The sequence below is a fragment of the Mobula birostris genome, chromosome 6 (assembly GCF_030028105.1).
Source record: "Mobula birostris isolate sMobBir1 chromosome 6, sMobBir1.hap1, whole genome shotgun sequence".
Taxonomy (NCBI): Eukaryota; Metazoa; Chordata; class Chondrichthyes; order Myliobatiformes; family Myliobatidae; genus Mobula; species Mobula birostris.
The window spans coordinates 93,883,260-93,909,927 of NC_092375.1; the positions used below are offsets into that span (position 1 = coordinate 93,883,260).

The 26,668-nt window shown below is 42.0% G+C and overlaps 1 protein-coding gene across 7 annotated transcripts in view; it reads left to right on the forward strand.

The window, feature by feature from the left end:
• Positions 1 to 26,668, forward strand: part of mcf2la (mcf.2 cell line derived transforming sequence-like a) — a 240,729-nt gene that overhangs the window by 167,243 nt on the left and 46,818 nt on the right. For all 7 annotated transcript variants that reach the window (XM_072260875.1, XM_072260874.1, XM_072260873.1 and 4 more), the window contains 7 exons: positions 796 to 872; positions 3,071 to 3,137; positions 8,537 to 8,652; positions 9,715 to 9,784; positions 10,669 to 10,761; positions 17,567 to 17,659; positions 22,254 to 22,379. In XM_072260875.1, the coding sequence (XP_072116976.1) occupies positions 796 to 872; positions 3,071 to 3,137; positions 8,537 to 8,652; positions 9,715 to 9,784; positions 10,669 to 10,761; positions 17,567 to 17,659; positions 22,254 to 22,379 (642 nt within the window). The remainder of the gene's footprint in view (positions 1 to 795; positions 873 to 3,070; positions 3,138 to 8,536; positions 8,653 to 9,714; positions 9,785 to 10,668; positions 10,762 to 17,566; positions 17,660 to 22,253; positions 22,380 to 26,668) is intronic.

Consider the following 26,668-nt stretch of genomic DNA (forward strand, 5'->3'; position numbering starts at 1 on the left):
GCTGATGCAAAATACTCATTTAATTCATCAGCCATCTCCTTGTCCCCTGTTATTATTTCTCTTGTCTCATTTTCTAGAGGTCCTATATCAACTCTTATTTCTCTTTTATTCTTAACATACTTGAAAAAACTTTTACTATCCACTTTGATATTATTGCTTGCTTTCATATTTCATCATTTCCCTTCCAATGATTTTTCTCTGTAGGTTTTTAAAAACTTCCCAATCCTCTATCTTCCCACTAATTTTTGCTTTGTCATATGCCCTTTCTTTTGCTTTTACAATAGCCCTACCTTCCCTTGTCAGCAACTGTTGTACTATTTTGCCATTTGAGTATTTATTTGTTTTTGGAATACATCTATCCTGCACCTTCTTCATTTTTCCCTGAAACACACGCCATTGCTGATCTGCTGACATCCTGTCTCATACCACTGTAATTTCCCTTACTCCACTGAAACTTATTGTGATCACTGGTTCCTAAGGGTTCTTTTACCTTAAGCTCCCTAATCACCTCCAGTTCATTACATAACTGGATCCAATCCAGTATAGCTGATCCCCTAGTAGGCTCAATGACGAACTGCTCTAAAAAGCCATCTCTTAGGCATTCAACAAACTCATTCTCTTGAGATAGGATAGATGTATTTAAAAAGAAGCTGAGGGATATAGATGGAGGGCAGAAAGCGTCTTGAGCCGAACGTCTTAGTATCTCCCACTTCTGTGCCCTGAGACTTGCATCATTGACAGATAAGTACTACAGTGGATATGGAAAATATTAAAAGGTATTTCTTCTTTCTGTAGACTGAGATGAATGAGCTTGGTGAAGGAAGGAAGTGTTCTTCATCTGATGATGAGGTAAACCTGGCAGTGTTAAGAAGGTGAGAACAGCAACTGATATTAGTAAGAGATGACTATAAAAACATTTTTAAAAATTGTAAGTACTTCCCATCTCTGTAGTGTTACCTACCCCTAGGCTTTTTGTCTTTGACCTATAACATGCCCCTTAACTGTCCACCCCTGATCCATAGCTTTTCTCTGAGCATTGTCCATGTCTGACTCATGACTTGCTTTTAAATACTGTCCATTTGTGGCCTGTAATATTTCATTGAACATTGTTAACAACATGCAGTTCTTGTGACCCAGATTCTACCCTTACCCCCAATGTCTGTGTGAAGTTTGAATTTTCTGTGTTCCTCTGCATTTATTGCCACATGTATGTTGGTAGATTAATTGGCTGCTGTGAATTGCTCCTAGATGATGGAATTTGGGGGGAGCGGATGGAAATGTGGGGAGGATAAATGGGATGAGCATAAGATTAGTGTCAATGGATAATTAGAGGAAAATGGATTTGGCGGACCAAAACATTGGTTGCACACTCTCTAGCCTACAACCTGATCCTAAGCACTTTATGTGGAGACTATGGTGTATGTTGGCCTCAAATTGCTATGAGCCTTGCGGTGATTGTGTTCCAATGATGGCAATAGTTAGAGGTTCCATGGTGTTGACGCGCTAACAAGAGGTAATGTACAAAACTCGGAATGGGGGGCTGAAGCAGATGGTGTTCCCATGACTTCTGTTCCAACCTTCTCAGTACTGGAATGGGATACTCAGAGGTCCTGGCCTTATTTCATAATTTACTGGCATAATCTACATATTACTATTTAACTATTTATGGTTCTATCACTATTTATTACTTATGGTGCAACTGTAACGAAAACCAATCTCCCCCGGGATCAATAAAGTATGACTATGACTATGACCATGACTAGAGGTAACTTTGCTGATTAGCTTCAATGATTCTTATGAATCCTGTATGTTATAGCCGCAGGGTATTTGAAGTGTAAAGTTTCACATTGAGTTCAGTAGTTGGAACACCAGTCTCGGTTGCTTCACACTCCTTGAATGTTGGATTTTCATCCATCCCTGTGAACGGCACTCATGCCTCCAAGGAAAGATTGCCAGAGCTGGTTGAGTGTTGCTAGATTCTGTGCTGGGTTAGGGGTTGGTGCTTCCCGCTGGGGCCGCACTCCAGTGTTTGCTCCTGAGAAGATAGGCTAGATTGGCTTCGTCTGCAACTGCACTGTGCAATGTGAGGAACTGCTGTGGGCTGTCCTTGTAGAGGTTTGGCTCCAGGACAACTTCCATGCATTATCAGTCTACACACCAATGCACTCAGGGATTTGGGCTATATCATTATTATTTTTATATTATTATTTTGTAACTGTCATATTTGCTATGTTATATTTGCTGTATGCAGTTGTTGGCTCTGTGCTTTGCAATTTGGCCTCACTTGGCTGTATTCATGTACAGGGTTGAATGACAATGAAACTTGAACTTGAGGTGAATTCCAACACATTGCTGAGATGAGCTTAATGAGTGCATGACAGGTCTTGAGAGAATGAGAGTGAACCATTCATTGCAGTCCAGTGAGCCACAGTCATGCTCTTGTAGTGGGATCATCGCTGTTAAGCTTATGGTTAATGGTAACACCATAATATTGATGAACCTTTGAGGTAGGCAGAATTGCCCTACACATCCAGAGTGGTTGGTGCGTGGAATGCACTGCCTGAGTCAGTGGCGGATGCAGATACACTAGTGGAGTTTAAGAGACCATTAGACAGGTATATGGAGGAATTTAAGGTGGGGGGTTATATGGGAGGCAGGGTTTAAGGGTCGGCACAACATTGTGGACTGAAGGGCCTGTACTGTGCTGTACAGTATGAAATCTATAATAATAACATGGGGTCTTTTCTATCCACAACAGCAAAGTCTTGATTTTGAATCTCATCTGAAAAATGACATTTCCTCAGGGTAACATGCAGTACAATACTGGAGTATCAATTTGGATGGTGTCCTTGGGGTGGGATGAAGTCCAAGGACTGTGCGCTGGTCAGTTTATGCAATCACAGTTTGCACTTTCATATTGTCTCTTGCACTGCTTGCCAGACTTAAGTACCACAACTACTGTCTGATGTGCTGGCACTGTTCTTCAGAGGAACGCAAGGCTGCAGATTTGTATAGCTTTTGCAGTCTTGTGGTGCTTATTTAGTAACAAGTGACCAATCTAATTCCACAGCCATGTAATGAATGAGCTGATCGAAACTGAGCGAGCCTATGTCGAAGAATTACTATGTGTGCTTGAGGTAAGACAATTTTTGATGGATTTTTCTGAATAACAATTCAGTCAGGCAGGTTAATTGTCTCTAACCTGTTCCATCAACAAGAATGAGAAATTCAGCTTAGTCTAGTGTATTTATGTGTACAATGCCAGATAGGATTTGACATTAAGCTATTGCTTGATTAAGGAGAAAGAAGGAATGCAGAGATATTGTCAAATAATTAAAATTGTGTTCAAAGTTCAAAATAAATTTATTATCAAAATGCATATATGTCACCATATACAACCCTGAGATTCTTTTTCTTGCAGGCATACTCAATAAATCCATAATAGAATAAAAATCATTATAGAATTAATGAAAGACTGCAACAAATTACGTCTACAACTGGTGTGCAAAAGACAACAAACTGTGCAAATGAAAAAAGAAAGAAATAGTAATAATAGTAAATAAGCAATAAATATCGAAAGCATGAGATGAAGAGTTCTTGAAAGTGAATCCATAGTTTGTGGGAACATTTCAATGATAGGGCAGGTGAAGTTATCCCTTTGATTCAAGATTTTGACGGTTGAGGGGTAATAATTGTTCCTGAACGTGGTGGTGTGAGTCCTGAGGCTCCTGTACCACCTTCCTGATGGCAGCAGAGAGAAGAGAGCGTGACCTGGGTGATGGGGCTCCCTGATGACGGATGCTACTTGACAGTGACAGTGTTTTATGTAGATGTGTTCAATGGTTGGCGGGGTGTGGGGAGAGAGGTTTAACCCATGATGGACTGGGCCATATCAACTAATTTTTGTAGGAATTTCCATTCAAGGTCATTGGTGTTTCCATACCAGCCTATGACGCAGCCAGTCAAAATACTCCACTATACATCTATAGAAGTTTGTCAAAGTTTTAGATGTCATGCTGAATCTTCGCACACTCCAGGAAGTAGAGGCACTGCCGTGCTTTCTTTCTAATTGCACTTGTGTGCTGGGCCCAGGACAGGTCCTCTGAAATGATAACACTGAGGAATTTAAAGGTGCTGACACTCTCTATTTCTGATCCTCTTATGAGGACTGGCTCATGAACCTCTGGTTTCCTTCTCCTGAAGTTGACAATCAACTCCTTGGTCCTGCTGCTATTGAGGAAGAGGTTGTTGTGGCATCACTCTGCCAGATTTTCAATTTCCCTTCTATATGCTGACTCATCACCATCTTTGACTCAGTCTACAACAGTGGTGGCATCTGCAAACTTGAATATGACATTGGAGCTGTGCGTAGCCACACAGTCATAAGTGCAAAGCTAGTAGAGTAGGGAATGCAGCACACAGCCTTGTGGAGCACTTGTATTTATGGAGAATTATGGAGGAAGGTTGTTGCCAATCTGAATTGACTGGGGTCTGCAAGTGATTAAATCGAGGATCCAATTTCACGAGGAGGTGTTGAGGCCAAAGTCTTGAAGCTTATTGATTAGCTTTGAGGGGATGATGGTATTGAATAGCATTATCCCCTTGTGCAAAGCACGCTGAAGGTTAACTTGCAGGTCACGCCAGTGATGAGGAAGGCAAATGCTATGTTAGCATTCATTTCAAAAGCTCTAGAATATAAGAGCAAGGATGTGATGCAGAGGCTTTATAAGGTACTGGTGAGGCCTCACCTTGTTTCCCATGTTGGGAGAGTCTAGGACAAGAGGGCATAGCCTCAGGATAGAGGGGCACCCTTTCAAAACAGAGATGCAGAGAAACTTCTTTAGCCAGAGGGTGGTGAATTTGTGGAATTTGTTGCCACATGCAGCTGTGGAGGCCGGGTCGTTGGGTGTATTTAAAGTGGAGGTTGATAGGTTCTTGATTAGACATGGTATCAAAGGTTACAGGGAGAAGGCCAGGATCTGGGGTTGAGGAGGAGAAAGAAAAAAAGGATCAGCCATGATTGAATAGTGGAGCAGACTCGATGGGCCAGATGGCCTAATTCTGCTCCTATGTCTTATGGTCTAATACCAAGCTGTAGTCAATAAAGAGCATCCTGATGTATGCACCTTTTCTGTCTAGATGTTCCAGGGTTGAAAGAAGAGCCAATGAGAAGGCATTTGCTGTGGATCTGCTGCTCTGGTAGGCAGATTGGAGCAGATCCAAGTTACCTCTCAGGCAGGACTTGATATGTTTCATCACCATCCTCTCAAAACACTTCATCACTGTGGATGTAAGTGCTACTGGACAATAGTCTGAGAGGCAGGTTACCATGTTCTGCTAGGCACTTGAAGTAGGTGGGTATCTCAGACTGCCAAAGCGAGAGGTTAAAGATCTCAGTGAACACTCTAGCCATTGGTCAGCACATCTTTAATATTTGGCCGGATGCCTCCTCTGAACCAGGTGCTTTTCATGGGTTCATCCTCCTGAAGGCTGCTCAAGTGAGACTACAGAAGTTTACAATGGCTCCTGTGTTTTGACTGTCAAAGCGAGCATAAGAGGCATTGGGCTTATCTGGAAGTGAAGTCCTGTTGTCACCTATTATGCTTTATTTTACTTTATTAGAGATAATAGCATTCAAGCTCTGCCAAAACTGTCAAACACCCTTCATTGATTCACATTTAATCCAGAATTGCCACTTCACCCATGAGATGGCTTTCTAGAGACTGTACCTCTTACAACTTTCTTGGTCACTGGACCTGAGTGCCTCTGACTGGCCCTCAGCAGAATGATGATCTCATGGTTTATCCAGGGCTGCTGATTGGGGATTCTTTGGGGACACACACATCTACAACTGTTTTAATAAAGTCCGTGACAACCATTGTGCATTTATTCAGATGCATAGAACAAGCCTAGCCACCAATTCAGTAATCCCACAGCTGATCCTCTGCCTCCTCCAACCACCTCTTTGTTGTCCTAGTCGCCAGTGCTTTGCTCTTTAGACTCTGCCTGTATGCAGGTAGTAGAAAGCCAGCCAAGTGATCAATTTACTGAAATGTGGTCTGGGCATGGAATGTTAGCAATTCCTTATCTTAGTATAACAGTGGTCTAGTGTGTTGGGACCTCTGGTGCTACAGGTTATATGCTGATGGTAATTGGCCAGGGTTTTCTTCAAACAAGCTTGCTTGAAGTCCACGACTATGATTTCAAATGCATCAGGATGGACTGTTCCTTGTTTGGTGATGGCATTATGCAGTATCTCAAGTGCATAATTATAGTCAGCCACTGATGATATGTAAACTTGTTCAGGACTATGGAGGAGAAATCCCTAGGTAAATAGATTGGCATTTGATCATTAGGTGTTCAAGGTCAGGAGAACATTAGTTTGACAAGACTGCCACAACGGAGCACCTCAGAGTTTATTGTGAAATACACACCTCTACCTTTTGCTTTTTCCAAATCAGCTGTTCAGTCCATCCTGTGAATCGAGAAATCTTCGTTTCTGATCCCATATCTGGCGTGCTGAGAGTAAGCCATATCCCAATTACACATAGGACATAACAATCTCTTATTTCCCTCCAATGCTGCAATCTTGCCCTCAGGTCCTCAGTTTTGCTCTCCAGCGACTCCACATTTGCTAACAAGATGCTGGGTAGAGGGTTTTCATTCCTCTGTGTTTCAGCCTGGCCTGGAGTCCATCGCTCCTGCCTCACTTACAGCCATGGTGATGATTCTTCGGCTGCTTAAAGGTGCTGTACCTTGTTTGAGAGTTAAGTTTGCTGAGTCCTTCAGAAGACCATGAACTCTGTAGTTCATTAAGTTGATTTAAAATATTTGCTTAAAAGGAAATTACATGCTCCAGATTGCAGTGAGTAGTTCAAAAAAGTCATAGTGTCATAGAGTACAGCACAGAAACAGGCCCTTCAGCCCATCTTGTCCATGCTGAAACCATTTAAACTGCCTACTTCCATCGACCGGCACCTTCATACCCCTACTATCCATGGACCTATCCAAACTTCTCTTCAATGTTGAAATCGAGCTCACAGGCAGCACTTGTGCTGGCAGCTCATTCCACACACTCATGACCCTCTGAGTGAAGAATTTTCCCTTTATGTTCCCCTTAAGCTTCTCACCTTTCACCTTTAACCCGTGACCTCAGGTTGTGGTCCCATCCAAACTCAGTGGAAAAAGCCCGCTTGCATTTACCCCTCATAATTTTGTATATCTTATCAAATCTCCTCTCAATCTTTTACATTCTAAAGAATGCAGTCCTAACCTATTCAATCTTTCATTACAACTCAGGTCCTCCAGATCCAGCAACATCCTTGTAAATTTCCCCTGCACTCTTTCAAACTTGTTTACATCTTTCCTGTAGGTAGGTGATAAAAACTGCACACAGTACACCAAATTAGGCGTCACCAACATCTTATACAACTTCAATATCCCATCTCCTGCACTCAATACATTGAGTTGTGAAGGCCAATGTGCAGAAGTTTTCCTTACGGTCCTATGTACCTGTGACGTCACTTTCAACAAATTATGGACCTATATTCCTGATCCTTTTTTTCTATTGTTCTCCTCAGTGCCCTACTATTCACTGTGTAAGACCTACCCTGGTTGGTCCTACCAAAGTACAAAACCTCACACTTGTCTGCATTAAATTCCATCTGCCATTTTCAGCCCATTTTTCCAGCTGATGTAGATGAGGTGTATTTAAAAGTATTGCATAGACAAGTTGAAAGAAAGCAGATAGCATTTAGCCTGGAACAGTTTATAGAGGGAAGCAGGGCTTGAGCAGAAGATACTGAAGGTTAAAGAACATAGTGCTGAGGTGAAAGAAATTTAGTGGGAGGTAAAGCATGGAAGCTTGCTAGATTATAAAGGGGAATCAGAGGTGAAGTCAGCCAGCTGTGAAATTGGTGAATCAATAGAGAAGCACCCTGTCCAGCTTTTGGTGGGCACACCAATGAATTTGGTGGGCACCTCATTTGATACTTAAGGTCAAGGAAGACTCGTTACTAGTTGGATGTATTTTCATTTTGAAGCTTTTCACAGGCATGGAAAAGATTAATTAATCTTGGTACAACTTTGATTTACTTGTCAATGTTGGAAGAAAATGTGAATATTTCTTACCTGGGCTACAATGAGGAGCTTAATTAAATTAAGCTCTCCATTCTTCAAACTTCAAGATGAGGAAAATGAAGTTCTGTTTATTTATTAAAGGTAATGTTAAGTTGTACAGTGGCTATCAAATTCCGTCCAACTTCATTCACAGGGTTTAGTTTACAGCTAATGTACAGTAAGGCTGTAAACCTTATTTGCCAGTAAGTAAAAACCTTTAGATCACTGCTCAATCACAATAACCTACTCGTAAGCCAGTTCTCAAGGATGTTGATGTAAGATTCCAGAATCCCTGATATGTTTCTACACATTATAGACGTGACCGCATCAATAAACTGAGGATGTTGTCGTGGTGAGGACATCTCTTTCATCAGTGACAGGAAAGAGTTGGTTTTAGCCCTGTGTTTCTCATTGATAGGGATATGCTGCCGAGATGGAAAACCCTTCAATGATTCCATTCATCCCAGTGGTTCTGCAAAAGAAGAAAGATGTGCTGTTTGGAAACATGTCTGAAATTTATGACTTCCACAACAGGTATTCTAAGCACAAGGCAACAGAAATGGACAAGTCAGTGGGAGGGAATTCCTCATTTACACAAGGATTGAAAACCTGCACACTACCTGCAGGTGAATCTCCAGTGTCTACCTGCCCTTGCAGCTAACAGATACTGGTGCCATTTTCACCAACTCTACCTTCTATCCAGGAAACTAGGTCACTCCACTTTCCTGAATGCCCTTCCAGTGGACTGACCTGTATTCCAGCAATCATATTACCATTCTATTCATTAGTAGCACAAGCTTTCATTCACCCCACAATACAATGTGCCTTAGTGTTGCAGCCATACACTATTAGAAGACCTTACTTTCAAAATGAGGCATTAAAACACAGCTGGTTGTAAAGAACCTTAGGGCAATTTTAAAAGAAAGATAGGATGTTCTTCTTCAGGGAGATACCAGAGTACAGGTGCTGGAATCTCAAGCAACAAACTATTTGCTGGAAGAACTCAGCAGGTTGAGCAGCATTTGTGGGAGGAAAGGAGTTGGCTTTCAGGCTGAAACCCTGCATTAGGATACTGATGCAGAGTCTTGAGCTAAAAAAAAAATCAACAATTCCTCACACACCAACTGCTTGACCTGCTAAGCTCTTTCAACAGTTTGTTTTTGGTTCTCCTAAATGTTTTGACTAAAATTTGTCCATTGACTAATAGTCACTGCCAGTTGTGGGACATTGCTCTGCACAAATTGTCCTACATTACTTCAAACGATTTGACTGTTGATAATACTTAATTGATGTGTGAAAATTATTTCATTAGTCAAAAAGTACTTTATATTATCATGTTTATGAAAGGTGAATACAGTATCATTCTCTGAGCTCGGAAATCTAGGGATTTCAATGTGCTAAGTTCAGGTGTATATCCTTTGCTGGTGTTGGCTTTGCTAGTGGTGGGGAGCAAGATTCTATTCCTTACAAGGCTGGCTACAGATGTCCAAGGTTACACTGGACATAATTCATGGGCGTTTTAAAAATAATTTGAAAAGGCCAAACTAACTTCCATTTATACTAGATACTAAGAAATGTATCCTTCTTTCTATTTAGAATATTCCTAAAGGAGCTGGAAAATTACATTGACTGCCCAGAGATGGTGGGACGCTGTTTCCTAGAGCGGGTATGTAAAGTCAGTATGAGCAGTGTTAAGTTGGTCTCAAGATATTGTCAACGTTAAAGTTAAAGACTAGTCTACGAGACTAGCAACTCCCATAATAGGCCCTACAAGTTTTACCAGTTTGAAACCTAATCATTCTCCATTAAGTCCCAGGGCATGCTTCCTGTGCTACTTCCAAACTCACTGAGACTCTCATCTCAGATGCACCCGATCTTCATTTTCTCTATTTCCTATTCTCACCACCTGATCTCACCTTCACCTTCTTTCCCACTTGCTCGCAGACTTTCTTTGACTTTCCATTGCAGTCACCCACTTTCACATTTCTAATCAAGATTCAAGATTATTGGTCATATATACATCAAAACATACAATGAAATGTGTCATTTGCATTACAATCAACACACCTGAGGGTGTGCTGGGCCAGCCGCCAAGTGTCAACACATATTCCGGCACAATTAATTTTAATCTGAATCAAAACATCAATTTTTTATTAATCGCTTTCACTGCACTAATCCCTGAAATGGGTAGGATGTCTTACATGGAAAGGTTAATCAAGCTGGGGTTTCTTTCCCTGGAGTTTAGAAAAGTAAGTGGGATTTGATTAAAACTTGTAAAGTCCAGGTCTAGAGGGATCTTGACAGAATGATGTAGAGAGGGTGCTTCCTCTAGTGGGATGATCTAGAACTGGAAATAATTGTTTGAATTATGAAATGTATTATGAAAATCTGCTCCTTTGGTTCAGTATTTTGCTTTAAGCGTAGATAGACAAACATTTTCACCTCTGGGGAAAAGTACTGCCATTCATCAATCAAATGTCAAACTAGGTGGAATGTCAGAAATGTCCAAAAGTGATGAATCTCTCAAAATACAGTTGCTTCTATTTGTAGATGGAAGACCTTCAGATTTATGAATGGTACTGTCGCAATAAACCCCGCTCAGAAAGCTTGTGGAGGCAGTGTTCAGACTGCATTTTTTTCCAGGTACTTTTATCCCTTGTAGTTAACTCACTTGCCTGTTATTGATACTTGCTGTCCACTCAACTGCTCGGTGGAGGGCGCTGGTGATTTTTTGCTGGTGGGGATGGTGGGGTCATTGCCTTGCTGTTGCTTGTGCATAGGAGGGGGGAGCTGGGGGGCTTTGGGGTTCCAATATTTAGTGTCAATTGTACCTATTGAAACCTATTGTTCTGTACTAATTTGTTCAATATTAAGCTGCTGGTATGGTTAAGTTGTTGGAAGACTCTATTGTCATACCACACGGAGATGGGCCCTACAGCCCATTGAGTCAAGAACTTATCGACACTAATTCTACACTCATCTTCCAACATTCCCATCAGCTTAGTTTAGTGGCATGTACAGCTTTAAGCTCCTGGGTGTCAACATTTCAGAAGATCTGTCCTGGGCCAAATATATTGATGTAATCATGCAGAAGGCACACCAGCAGCTCTACTTTGTCAGGAGTTTGAGATTCGGTATATTGCAAATTTCTATCAATGTATGGTGGAATGCATTAACTGGTTTCATCACAGCCTGGCACAGAGGCTCCAATCCACAGGGTTGCAAGAGACTGCTGGAAGTTGTAGACCCAGCAGCTCCATCGTGGGCACAACCCTCCCCAGCATCAAGGACATCTTCAAGAGGCAGTACATCAAGAAGGTGGCATCCATCACTGAACCCTCACTATTCAGGGCATGCCCTATTCTCAATACCATCATCAGGAGGGAGGTACAGGAGCATGAAGACACACATTCAGTGGTTCAGGAACAGGTTTCTCCCCCCTGCCATCAGATTTGTGAACGGTCCATGAACACAGCCTCATTATACCAGTTCTTTGCACTATTTAATTATCCTGTACTTCATGGTAAAATGTTTGTACTTGCACTGCAGCCGCAAAACAAGAGAATGGCGCAAAGATGGTGCTGCCCTCTGAGTAGTGGAAGAAGAAATGCTAAAGTGACGGCATAACTGAGGAGGGCAGAACTTCCCTCAGAGTCTACTCTCTCCTACACACTAGAAGCAGTTTACAGGGACCAGTTAACTAACCAGTCCACATGTCTTTGGGATGAGGAAAGCTGAGCACCAAGGGCCACAGGCAGATCAGCACCGGAGGTCAGGACTGATGCTGGGTCAATGGAGCTGTGAGACTGCAGCCCCACCTACTGCACCTTCACAGGTGCTGTTGTCCTTCACAGTTTTATTGAAACACAGGCGTAATCCGTTAACAATTCACTGCTCGCAGAAAGCCTTCACTCCAAACTAACAAGGTATTTATGGCTTTCATCATGCCACAGTATTTAAAAGTCTTCATTTTAAAGAATTTCCTATCATGGGAACGCAACACTGGTTACTTGAGTTTGCTACATTCTGTAATTGAAGTGTGATCAGTAAACACAGATTGAAGATTAAACCAGATTAAAATAATGAAGAGGAGTTCACTCATTGAACTTTCCACTGATTTATTAGGTGGTCTCTGGATTGTGATATATTGCTTAGTACATATAAACCCTGTTACAGATGCAAAGGGAAAGATCGCATATAGAGTGATTATCATAGGCGAGTTTTATAGGGAGCATGTTGCTGATTGCAGAGGTATGAAGGTGAAAGAAACTGCAGATACTAGAAGCTAGAACCAAAGCAAAATGTTGGAAGAACTCAACAGGTTGAGCAGTTTTGGAATTTGTATCTGAGGAAGAATGTGCTGCCCCAGGAAGGGTTTAGAGAAGGTTCACGAGAATGACCCCTCTGGGCCTGTACTCAGTGGTGTTCAAAAGTATGAAAGGGATCTCATTGAAACCAGCCAGATTCTGAAATCCCTGTATATAGTGAACATGGGGAGGATGTTTCCATTACCCAGGAGAGTCTAAGATCTGAGGGCACAGCCTCAGAATAAAGAGACTTCCCTTTAAAACTGAGATAAGGAAAAATCACTTCAGCCGGAAGGTGGTGAATCTGTGGAATTCATTGCCACTGTGAAGGCCAAATCATTGGGCGTATTTTAGGCAGAGATTGATAGGTTTTGGATTGTGAAGGGGCTTAAGTTTACAGGGCAAATGTGGGAGAATGTGGTTTGAAAAAACGTGACTGAATGGCAGAGCAGACTTGATGGGCTGAATGGCCTTACATTGTTATGGTCAAGCAGCACCTGTAGACATAAAAGATGTAAATTGATGTTTTGGGGAGAGATTCTAAATCAGGACTGACAGTCAACAGGAAAGATAGCCAGTATATCACGTTACTTACCAGCCTTTGTATATGGCTAAATACCGGTCACATTTCCTGTCCCCTTTTTGTACTGATTTTGCAGTTCCGTGAAAAGGAGAACATACACCCAGAGTAAATACCCTTAATTAATTCATAAGATGTTGCATAAAAGACTTATCCATACTATAAGGATGCATGGAGTTGGGAGTAATGTATTGACACAGATGGGGGATTGGTTAACCAATAGAAGGTAGAGGTTGGGGATAAATCGGCATTTATCTGGTTGATAGTCAGTGGTGAGAAAACTGCTTGCACATGATTTGTAAAAGGTTGGTTTGCAGGTGCAACAGGTTATCAATAAGGCAAACAGAATAAGGCAAACTTCATTGCTAGAGGGATTTAATTTAAGAGCAGGAATGTCATGCTGTATCTGTGCAGTGCACTAGTGAGGCTGTACCTGGAGTACTGCATGCAGTTCTGGGCTCCTTACTTGAGAGAAAATATTCTGGAGGCAGTGCGGAGGAAGCTCACCAGGTTGATGACAGAGATGAGGGGCTTAACCACTCGGAGATGAGGAGGGATTGGAATGACTGGAATTCAGAAGAATAAGAGGGATCTTGTAGAAGCATGCAATTATGAAAAGGATAGGCAAGAAAAGTTGTTTATACTGGTAGGTAAGACTAGACTAAGGGAACATATCTTCAAGCTTCAGAGGAATAGATATAGGACACAGATGAGGAGAAACTTCTTTTCTCAGAGAGGGGTGAATCTGTGGAATTCTTTGCCAGGGAAACAATAGAGACTACCTCAAAATATATTTAACACAGTTAGATAGATTTTTGCATTGCAGGGGAATTAAGGGTCAAAAGGGAAAAGGCGGGTAGGTGGAGCTGAGTCCACGGCCAGATCAGATTGAATGTTGCAGCAGGCTCGATAGTGCTCCATTTTCTCATCTTCTTTTGTGAGTATGTTCTAATTCAGGTATGGCACTTTTCTAAATGAACTCTTTACATACAATAATAATGATGAGGCTGTGATCAAAAATTGTTAATGTACTTTGGTTATCAAGAACTATACTGTTTTTCTGAAAGTTAATAGGGAGCATAGTTGATGTAGTCCAGTTGGATATGAGCAAGGCAATGGACATTACCCATAAAGTAAAAGCCCATGAGATCCACGTAAAAACAGCAAATCAGATCTAAATTTGCTACAGTGTCAGATGTAAGGGGTAGAGTTGATTGAGTTTTAGTGGGAAAAAGATTGTATTCCATTCCCTGGTTTTTCACAATGTTAATTACTAAGTCCATTTCTTAATGGTGTCTATCAATGGTTTGAACAGTTGGAACCATGATTAGCTTTAGCCATTATCAAAATTATGAAAATTCCTCTTGCTCTTAACCATTACAACCCCAGAATCAATTTATTGAATCTTCACCAGACATCCCCATCACAAATATATGCTGATTTGAAAATATTCTAAGGTCAGTGAGCTGCAGGCACATCTAACTTCATGCACAGTAACAAAGAAGCAAGTAAAGAATGCACGCGTGTTGTGAAGATCCGCATTTAGGAAGGGAAGAAAAGAAGAGGAGTTAGAGTGAGGAGAACTTTGTAGCACCGGAGTGAACTTGTCCTAAAATAATCAAGAATAGAGTTGAGAATTAAGGATCAGTGGAAGTATATTCACACCACTGGGACTATTCTGTAGGCTACCAATTAGTGGGAAGAATAATGAGGAGCAAACATACAGATGGAATTGCAGGTTTTTGAAAGAACCATATAGTAGTGATATTGGGAAACTTGGACTATCCAAATATAGACTGAGACAGCAAAAATGTAATGGGAAACCACGAAAAGAGTTTCTGAAGAGGTGGAGAACTCCAATGAATAGTGTACTTCTGGCCCAACAAGGACGGTGCCATATCTAGACTGTCTAGGAAATCAGCCGGGGCAAGAGGAGCAAATACCAGTGGGGAAATGTTTAAGGATGATGGTGATCCAATAGCAGGCATAGCATAGAAACATAGAAAATAGGTGCAGGAGTAGGCCATTCAGCCCTTCGAGCCTGCACCGCCATTCAGTATGATCATGGCTGATCATCCAACTCAGAACCCTGTACCAGCCTTCCCTCCATACCCCCATAGCCACAAGGGCCATATCTAACTCCCTCTTAAATATAGCCAATGAACTGGCCTCAACTGTTTCCTGTGGCAGAGAATTCCACAGATTCACCACTTTCTGTGTGAAGAAGTTTTTCCTAATCTCGGTCCTAAAAGGCTTCCCCTTTATCCTCAAACTGTGACCTCTCGTTCTGGACTTCCCCAACATCGGGAACAATCTTCCTGTATCTAGCCTGTCCAATCCCTTTCAGATTTTATATGTTTCAATCAGATCCCCCCTCAATCTTCTAAATTCCAACGAGTATAAGCCTAGTTCATCCAGTCTTTCATCATATGAAAGTCCTGCCATCCCAGGAATCAATCTGGTGAACCTTCTTTGTACTCCCTCTATAGCAAGGATGTCTTTCCTCAGATTAGGGGACCAAAACTGCACACAATACTCCAGGTGTGGTCTCACCAATACCTTGTACAACTGCAGTAGTACCTCCCTGCTCCTGTACTCAAATCCTCTTGCTATAAATGCCAGCATACCATTCGCCTTTTTCACCACCTGCTGTAGCTGCATGCCCACTTTCAATGACTGGTGTATAATGACACCCAGGTCTCGTTGCACCTCCCCTTTTCCTAATCGGCCACGATTCAGATAATAATCTGTTTTCCTATTTTTGCCACCAAAGTGGATAACTTCACATTAATCCACATTAAATTGCATCTGCCATGAATTTGCCCACTCACCTAACCTATCCAAGTCATCCTGCATCCTCTTAGCATCCTCCTCACAGCTAACACTTCCACCCAGCTTCGTGTCATCTGCAAACTTGGAGATGCTGCATTTAATTCCCTCATCCAAGTCATTAATATATATTGTAAACAACTGGGGTCCCAGCACTGAGCCTTGTGGTACCCCACTAGTCACTGCCTGCCATTCTGAAAAGGTCCCATTTATTCCCACTCTTTGCTTTCTGTCTGCCAACCAATTCTCTATCCACATCAATACCATACCCCCAATACCGTGTGCTTTAAGTTTGCACACTAATCTCCTGTGCGGGACCTTGTCAAAAGCCTTTTGAAAATCCAAATATACCACATCCACTGGTTCTCCCCTATCCACTCTACTAGTTACATCCTCAAAAAATTCTATGAGATTCGTCAGACATGATTTTCCTTTCACAAATCCATGCTGACTTTGTCCGATGATTTCACCGCTTTCCAAATGTGCTGTTATCACATCTTTGATAACTGACTCTAGCAGTTTCCCCACCACCGATGTTAGGCTAACTGGCCTATAATTCCCCGGTTTCTCTCTCCCTCCCTTTTTAAAAAGTGGGGTTACATTAGCCACCCTCCAATCCTCAGGAACTAGTCCAGAATCTAAAGAGTTTTGAAAAATTATCACTAATGCATCCACTATTTCTTGGACTACTTCCTTAAGCACTCTGGGATGCAGACCATCTGGCCCTGGGGATTTATCTGCCTTTAATCCCTTCAATTTACCTAACACCACTTCCCTACTAACATGTATTTCCCTCAGTTCCTCCATCTCACTGGACCCTCTGTCCCCTACTATTTCTGGAAGATTATTTATGTCCTCCTTAGTGAAGACAGAACCAAAGTAATTATTCAATTGGTCTTCCATGTCCTTGCTCCCCATAATCAATTCACCTGTTTCTTTCTGTAGGGGACCTACATTTGTCTTACTCAATCTTTTTCTTTTCACGTCTCTTTAAAAGCTTTTACAGTCAGTTTTTATGTTCCCTGCCAGTTTTCTCTCATAATCTTTTTTCCCCTTCCTAATTAAGCCCTTTGTCCTCCTCTGCTGAACTCTGAATTTCTCCCAGTCCTCAGGTGAGCCACTTTTTCTGGCTAATTTGTATGCTTCTTCTTTGGAATTGATACTATCCCTAATTTCCCTTGTCCCTTATAGCGATCCAATAGGTTCAACAAATAACATGATACATGTGGAATGGGAACAGTATACTTCAACACATTTTCCTAATAATGAGACAAGGTAAAGTGGGTACTAGAGCTATACATTGGCATGTTCAATCTTAGATTATGAGGACACGCGGTCCTCTTTTATTGTCATTTAGTAATTCATGCATTAAGAAATGATACACTGTTCCTCTAGAAAGATATCACAGAAACACAAGACAGACCTTGTCAGTCAGCTCGCATACAGTGATCAGTATCTGGAGTGCTATGTGGGGATCCTTGGATTTCTTGGCCAGGTATTGAAGGTGGTAAATGGCTCCATCCACCCTGAGTGATCTGTGACCAGCTTTGCAATACTGGGCTGTTTGCTGACAGGAGCACCCCGTGCTCAGTAAACATACAGTCTCATTTCACATGACATCAGTATTCTATGTGCCTTTGTTATAGCCAGGCTTCTGTACGTGTTAACAGCAGCATTCAAAAATCAAGCACCATTCTGATCTGCATGCCTTTTCTACAACTTTCTATTTCAGGAATGTCAGAAAAAGTTGGAACACAAGCTGGGCTTGGATTCCTACTTGCTGAAGCCAGTGCAGCGTATAACCAAGTACCAGTTATTACTCAAGGTGAGGATGAGCATTAGGACTGGATGACTCTGAGCTGTATTAAGTACCGTGATACAAATTACATATACAGTATCCACAGCCTGTTATTTTTTTATTCGTAGGATCTGGACTTTGCAGGCAAGCTCAACAATTACTGACCATTCATGGAATTCTACAGCACAGAACAGACCTTTAGACATAAGGCTGAGGTGCAGAATTAGACATTTGACTCATCGAGTCTGCTCTGCCATTCCAACATGGCTAATTTATTATCCTTCTCAACTCCATTCTCCTGCCTTCTCCCCATAACCTTTGATGCCCTTACTAATCAGGAACATATCAACCTCCGCTTTAAATATACCCAATGACTTGGTTCCACAGCCGTTTGTGGAAATGAATTCCACACATTCACAACCCAGGGCTGAAGGAATTCCTCAGTATCTCTGTTCTAAGGGGATATCCCTTTATTCTGAGGCTGTGCCTTCTGGTCCTGGACTCCCTCACTATAGGAAACATCCTGTTCACATCCGCTCTATCCAGGCCAGTTAGTATTCGATAGGTTTCAATGAGATCCCTGCTCACTTTTCTGAACTCCAGCGAGTACAGGCCCAGAGCCATCAAATGCTCCTCATTTGTTAACCCTTTCATTCCCAGGATCATGCTCATTGACCTCCTCTGGATGTTGTCCAATGCCAGCACATCTTTTCTTAAATAAGGGGTCAAAAATACTCACAATATTCCAAGTGTGGTATGACCAATGCTTCATAAAGTCCCACCATCACATCCTTGCTTTTCTATTCCAGTCCTCTCAAAATGAATGCTAACATTGCATTTGCATTCCTTATCACCGACTCAGCCTGCAAGTTAATTTTGAAGGAATCGTGCATGAGGACTCTGGTCATTTGATTCCTGAATTTTCTCCCCATTTAGAAAATAATCTACACCTTTATTCCTTTTGCCAAAGTACATGGCCATACATTTCCATACACTGCATTCCATCTGCCACTTTGTTGCTTATTCTCCTAATCTGCCAAAGAGTTTTACAGACTCCCTGCTTCCTCAACACTACTTGCCCCTCTACCTATCTCTGGATCACCCACAAACTTAGCCACAAAATCATCAATTCCATCATTCAATTCATTGAAATATAATGTGAAACACTGACCTCTGTGGAACACCATTAGTCATCAGCAGTCAACCAGAAAAGGCCCCTTTTATTCCCACTGTCTCCTGCCAATCATCCAATCTTCTATGTTAGGATCTTTCCTGTAATTCCATGGGCCTTATATTGTTTAGCAGGCTCATATGTGGAACCTTATTAAAGGCCTTCTGAAAATCCAAGTAAACAACATCCACTGACTCTCCTTTATCTATCCTGTCTGTTATTTCCTCAAAGAATTCCAACAGATTTGTCAGGCAAGATTTCTCCTCAAGGAAACCATGCTGATTTGGCCTATTTTGTGCCTCCAAGAACCCCGGAACCTCATCTTTAATAATGGACTCCAACATCTTCCCAACCACTGATGTTAGGCTAACTGGCCTATAATTTATTTTCTTTTGCCACCCGCCCTTCTTAAAGAGTGGAGTGACGTTTGAAATTTTTCAATTGTCTGGAACTATTCCAGAATCTACTGATTCTTGTAAGATTACTACTAATGCCTCGACAATCTCTTCATCTACCTCTTTCAGAACCCAGGGGTATAAATCCAACTGGTCCAGGTGACTTATCAACCTTCAGACCTTTCAGCTTCCCAGGCACCTTCTCCTTAGTAACAGCAACTACTAGTAATAGCAACTTGACACTCTTGAATTTCTGACATACTGCTGATGTCCTCCACAGTGAAGACTGATGCAAAATACTTAATAAGTTTATCCGCTATTTCTTTGTATTTTCCTGTGGTCTGATATCCACTCTTACCTCTCTTTTACTCTTTATATATCTGAGAAAACTTTTGGTATCCTTTTTGATATTATTGGCTAGCTTACCTTCACATTTCATCTTTTTGCTCCTTAATGATTTTGTGTTGTTTTTTAAAAGCTTCCCAGACCTCTAACTTACCACTAAATGTTGTCATATTATATGCCGTCTCTTGTTTTTATACTGTCTTTGACTTCCCCTGTCAGCCACTTGCCTCATCCTCCCATTAGAAAACATCTTCATTACAGCCCACCTTGTCCATGCTGAATGTGATACCTATATAATATACTAATCCATTTGCCCACTTTAGGCCTACATCCCTCTGTCTTTGCAACACAAGCACCAGTCCAAATGCCTTTGAAACATTTCAAGTTTCCTGCAAGTTTCCTAATTGAAGGACAACTTGTATTTAAAAGAGTAGTTGAGTTGTATTAATGAGTTGTAGTCAGGAATGAAAATGAGCATGAACAGAATTGTAATCTCTGAACAGAAACCAGCCTGGTCTAACAAATTATGTTACCATTGTGGCAAGGGCTCATATACATCAGACAAATGCAAATTTAAATGTGAGGCTTGCAGGAAATGCAACAAAGTAGGACACATACAAACTATGTCAGACAGAGAAAAATAAATGGACTGCATAGGGAAGAGAAAAAGATAAAAATTTAAGCTGCAGTTTCAAAAAAAACTGTGTGTTTTTGATGAAAAAATTTTAATAATGAGAATGGCACAGGACTGTGTAGCCTTGAGATTTACAATGTGAAAATTAACAAGTAATATGGCTTACTCCAGAAGTGAATGGAATTGGACACTGGGTCAGCTGTTTCAGTCATTCCACAAAATGAGTTCGAGTGGCATTTCAAAGATAATGAACTGAAGCTTGCAGATATCCAACTAAGAACTTATACTGGAGAAAAGATAAGTCCTGGTGGAATGGCATTTGTAAGAGTGAAATACAACAAGCCACATTGAGCTTTAATGTAGTGAAAACAGGAGGGCCAGCATTATGAGCACTTGAGTGGCTGAAACAACTGCAACTTGATAGGAGCACCATCCACCATTTGTATGCTACATCCTGTATAATAGAGTCAACTGAAAGGGAATTTAGAAAGGTACTGGATGATGCCACAACTGTCTCCATGCTGTACACCATGAGCTGTTGCCCTACAGAGGACAAACAGGTGTTGGTGCCATCCTGTGCTTCTGGTTGGAAAGCATATTGAACCAAGGAAGGACCATGCTGCTCAGAGGAATCATGAAAGTAATGAAAACAGTGGTCTGACTACAACAGCTTTTGAAGGCAACATATCTGAGAGAGCTTCTGATGCATTAATCAGGCAGATACTTGTGAAATGTGGCTTACTTTTAAGTTGGAAGAGAGATCAAGGATCTTCAGAGAAGTTGTAAGCATTCAGCTTTTGTGAGTACAAAGAACCAGAAACTACTCTCTGTGCATTAAAGTTATTGCATGAACTTCAAGTGGTAGACAAAAAGCTGCTTGTAAAATTAGATACAAAGACAAAAGCCCAGCTGGATGAATGGAGGGCCATAAAGAAAAGAGTCAATGGAGATATGAAAACAGAGGATTCATCAGACGATGAAGTGAACCAAGAGGAGAGACCAGATTGTAAAGGGAGCAATAGAAGGATGACTAAATGCACATTCTAGAAAGAAGAAGGAAAGTGAGAAAAAGAAAGACAAGTTGAAAAGGAGGAGAGAGAGAGAGAAAGAATGTGAGTGAGAAAGATAAAGGCAGGAAAGTGAGAAGGAACATGAAAAAGAAATGAGAGAAAGAAGCTGGGACTGGGAGAGAAGCAACAATCGAAGTAGATCCAGAGAGAAAACCCGAGAGAAGGACCATAAAGGTGGCTATCACTGTCAGAACCACTTCCTGCAGCCCCAGAGTCAACTCCTATCACCACCATGGAGGAGGCCTCAGAACCTGACATTGTTTCGCAGCTGCAAGTCTCTCCTGCCAAGCACAGTGATGCCCCTTGTCAGGAAACATGTTATCACACGAGTAAGGAAGTCTCCACAACAATTAAATCTTTAGGTCTGAATGGGACAATTTAAAAGACTACTATGCCATAGATGTCTGTATATAGTAGTTGTATTATATAGCATATTGTGTATATCATTGAAATGGATTCTCTCATGAGTAAGAATTTATAGCCAAGCAGGGAGGAGTGTTGTGTATTTAGTATTTCCGTGGTATTTGAGTAATATTATAAATATATTGTTTGATTAAGCATTTTTATTCATTTAAATAATTCATTATGTAAAAATACGTAAATTGCATACATCATGATGCTACCATGTGATAATTGTGTGCCTCAGTTAAAGAAAGTATAAAGTTAGACACATTACTCCAGACTTCCTTGTTTTTATTTTGACTAGTTTTTAATGTTTTGGAGTTCCAAAATGTAACACAAATGCCCAGGTACACCTTTCAATCCGCAGGCAATGACCATCTTTAATATGAAAGAATCCCCTTGAAATCTCCTTGCTGCGGTGAGTCATGCAGCAGATAGTTAAGACACAAAGATAGTGAACGATCACAAGGAACCTCTGTTTAACTGGTATCTGTTAGGGAGAGCAAAGGACTTGCTTGCATAAATAATCCAGTGTTTTTCCACCAATATCTGAAAATTAAACTTGCTGTTTTTGGGGACTTAATCAGCGTGCCTGGTTTCATAGGAGCTGCTGAAGTACAGCAAGAACTGTGACGGAGCAGAGGATCTGCAGGAAGCTCTGGCAGCTATTGTGGGAATCCTGAAGTCTGTGAACGATTCAATGCACCAGATTGCCATCACAGGCTATGAGGTAAGTCACCAGCTGATTTAATTGAGAGTTGCTGATGATGTGATATTGTGTACCTCAGAGAAATATGACCTAAAACTTCAACTCAGGGCTAAAGTTCAAAGTTCAAAATGCATTGATGTTCTTGGCAATGATGCCATGATGCAATCAGTTAGGGTACTCTTAATCGTGCATCTATAGAAGTCTGTCAAAGTTTTTGGTGAAATGCCAAGTGTACTTGGAGCTATGATGTTGTGGCCCTTACAGAGATTTGGATAGCTCAGAAATGGCTACTTCAAGTGCCAGGCTTGAAATGTTGCAGAAAGGACGGGGGGGGGGAGGCAAAAGAGGTGGGGGCGTGACACTGTTGATTGGAGATAGTGCCACGGCTGCAGAAAAGGAGGAAGTCATGGAGTCACGAAGTGTCTGTGGGTGGAAGTTAGAAACAGGAAGGGGTCAATAACTCAACTGGGTGTTTTCTTTTTATAGACCACCCCATAGTAACAGGGACATTGAGGAGCGGGTAGGGAGACAGATTCTGGAAAGGTATAATAATAACAAGGTTGTCGTGGTGGGAGATTTTAATTTCCCAAATATCAATTGGCATCTCCCTAGAGTGAGGGGTTGAGATGGGGTGGAGTTTGTTAGATGTGTTCAGGAAGGTTATTGACATAATATGTAGATAAGCCTACAAGAGGAGAGGCTGTACTTAGAAACATAGAAAACCTACAGCACAATACAGGCCCTTCGACCCACAAAGCTGTGCCGAACATGACCTTACCTTAGAACTACTCAGGCTTACCCATTGCCCTCTATTTTTCTAAGCTCCATAAATCCATCCAGGAGTCTCTTAAAAGACCCTATCATTTCCGCCTCCACCGCCGCCAGCAGCCCATTCTACGCAGTCACCACTCGCTGCGTAAAAAACTTACCCCTGATATCTCCTCTGTACCTATTTCCAAGCACCTTAAAACTATGCCCTACTGTGCTAGCCATTTCAGCCCTGGGGAAAAGCCTCTGACTATTCACACTATCAATGCCTCTCATTAGCATGTACACCTCTATCAGGTCACCTCATATCCTCCATCGTTCCAAGGAAAAAAGGCCGAGTTCACTCAACCTATTCTCATAAGGAATGCTCCCCAATCCAGGCAACATTCTTGTAAATCTCCTCTGCACATTTTCTATGGTTTCCATGTCCTTCCTGTAGTGAGGTGACCAGAATTGAGCATAGTACTCCAAGTGGGGTCTGACCAGGGTCCTATATTGCTGCAACATTACCTCTCAGTTCTTAAACGCAATCCCACGATTGATGAAGGCCAATGTTCCATATGCCTTTTTAAACCACAGAGCCAACCTGCATAGCAGCTTTGAGTGTCCTATGGACTTGGACCCCCAGATCCCTCTGATCCTCCACACTGCCAAGAGTCTTCTCGTTAATGCTATATTCTGCTGTCATATTTGATCTACCGAAATGAACCACCTCACACTTATCTGGGTTGAACTCCATCTGCCACTTCCCAGCCCAGTTTTGCATCCATTCAGCCCTCCACACTATCGACATTACCCCCAATCTTTGTGTCATCAGCAAATTTACTAACCCATCCCTCCACTTCCTCATCCAGGTCATTTATAAAAATCACAAAGAGTAGGGGTTCCAGAACAGATCCCTGAGGCACACCACTGGTCACCGGCCTCCATGCAGAATATGACCCGTCTACAAACCACTCTTTGCCAGTTCTGGATCCACAAAGCAATATCCCCTTGGATCCCATGCCTCCTTGCTTTCTCAATAAGCCTCGTATTGAGGTACCTTATCAAATGCCTTGCTAAAATCCATATACATTACATCTACAGCTCTACCGTCAATGTGTTTAGTCACATCCTCAAAAGATTCAATCAGGCTTGTAAGGCACGACCTGCCTTTGATAAAGCTATGCCGACTATTCCTAATCATATTGTGCCTCTCCAAATATTCATAAAACCTACCTCTCAGGATCTTCTCCATCAACTTACCAACCACTGAAGTAAGATTCACTGCCCTACAATTTGTTGGGCTGTCCCTACTCCCTTTCTTGAATAAAAGAACAACATTCGCAACCCTCCAATCCTCCGGAACCACTCTCGTCCTCATTGATGATGCAAAGATCATCACCAGAGGCTCAGCAATCTCCTCCCTCACTTCCTGGGGTACATCCTGCCTGGTCCTGGTGACTTATCCAACTTGATGCTTTCCAAAAGCTCCTGCACCTCCTCTTTCTTAATGTCTACATGCTCAAGCTTTTCAGTCTGCTGTAAGTCATCCCTACAATCTCCAAGATCCTTTTCTGTAGTGATTACTGAAGCAAAGTATTCATTAATTACCTCTGCCATCTACTCTGGTTCCATACACACTTTTGCACTGTCACACTTGATTGGTCCTATTCTCTCAAGTCTTATCCTGTTGCTCTTTACTTACTTGTAGAATGCCTTGGGGTTTTCCTTAATCTTGTCTGCCAAGGCCTTCTCATGGCCCCTTCTGGCTCTAACTTCCTTCTTAATCTCTTTCCTGCTGGCCTTATAATCTTCTAGATCTCTATCATTACCTAGTTTTTTTGAACCTTTCGTAAGCTCTTCTTTTCTTCTGGACTAGATTTACAACAGCCTTTGTACACCACGGTTCTTGTACCCTACCATTTCCCTGTCTTATTGGAACGTATCTACGCAGAACCCCATGCAAATATCCCCTGAACATTTGCCACATTTCTTCCGTACATTTCCCTGAGAACATCTGTTTCCAATTTGTGCTTCCAAGTTCCTGCCTGATAGTCTCATATTTCCCCTTACTCCAATTAAACGTTTCCCTAACTTGTCTGTTCTTATCCCTCTCCAATGCTATGGTAAAGGAGATAGAATTGTGGTCACTAACTTCAAAATGCTCCCCCATTGAGAGACCTGACACTTGACCAGGTTCATTTCCCAATACCAGATCAAGTACAGCCTCTCCTCTTGTAGACTTATCTACATATTGTGTCAAAAAGCTTCCTAAACACACCTACCAAACTCCACCTCATCTAAACCCCTCGCTCTAGGGAGATGCCAAAGAATATTTGGGAAATCAAAATCTCCCACCACAACAACCCTGTTACTATTACACCTTTCCAGAATCTGTTTCTCTATCTGCTCCTCGATGTCCCTGTTACTATTGGGTGGTCTATAAAAAACACCCAGTAGAGTTACTGACCCCTTTCTATTCCTAACTTCCACCCACAGAAACTTCGTAGACAATCCTTCCATGAATTCTTCCTTTTCTGCAGCCGTGACACTATCTCTGATAACAGTGCCACGCCCCCACCTCGTTTGCCTCCCTCCCTGTCCTTTCTGAAACTTCTAAAGCCTGGCACTTGAAGCAGCCATTCCTGCCCCTTCACCCATCCAAGTCTCTGTAATGGCCACAACATCATAGCTCCAAGTACTGATCCATGCTCTAAGATCATTGGTTTTGTTCATAATACTCCTCGCATTAAAATAGACGTATCTCAAACAATCGGACTGAGCGTGTCCCTTCTCTATCACCTGCCTATCCTCCCTTTCGCACTGTCTCCAAGCTTTCTCTATTTGTGAGCTAACCTCCATCACTTTAGTTCAGTTCCCACCCCCCAGCAATTCTAGTTTAAACTCTCCACAATAGCCTTTGCAAACCTCCCTGCCAGATTCAAGTGCAATCCGTCCTTCTTGTACAGGTTGCACCTGCCCCAAAAGAGGTCTCAATGATCCAGAAATCTGAATCCCTGCCCCCTGCTTCAATCCCTGAGCCACGCATTTATCCTCCACCTCACTCTATTCCTATACTCACTGTCACGTGGCACAGGCAGTAATCTCAAGATTACTACCTTTGAGGTCCTGCTTCTCAACTTCCTTCCTAACTCCCTGTAGACTATTTTCAGGTCCTCCTCCCTTTTCCTATCTATGTCGTTAGTACCAATATGTACCACGACCTCTGGCTTTTCTCCTTCCCACTTCAAGATATTGTGGATGCGATCAGAAACATCCTGGACCCTGGCACCTGGGAGGCAAACTACCATCCGCGTTTCTTTCCTGCGTCCACAGAATCGCCTGTCTGACCCCGTAACTATAGAGTCCCCTATCACTGCTGCCATCCTCTTCCTTTCCCTCCCCTTCTGAGCCACAGGGCCGGACTCCATGCCAGAGGCACGGCCACTCTTGCTTCCCCCAGGTAGGCCGTCTCCCCCAACAGTACTCAAGCAGGAGTACTTATTGTTAAGGGGGACAGCCACAGGGGTACTCTCTAGTATCTGACTCTTGCCCTTCCC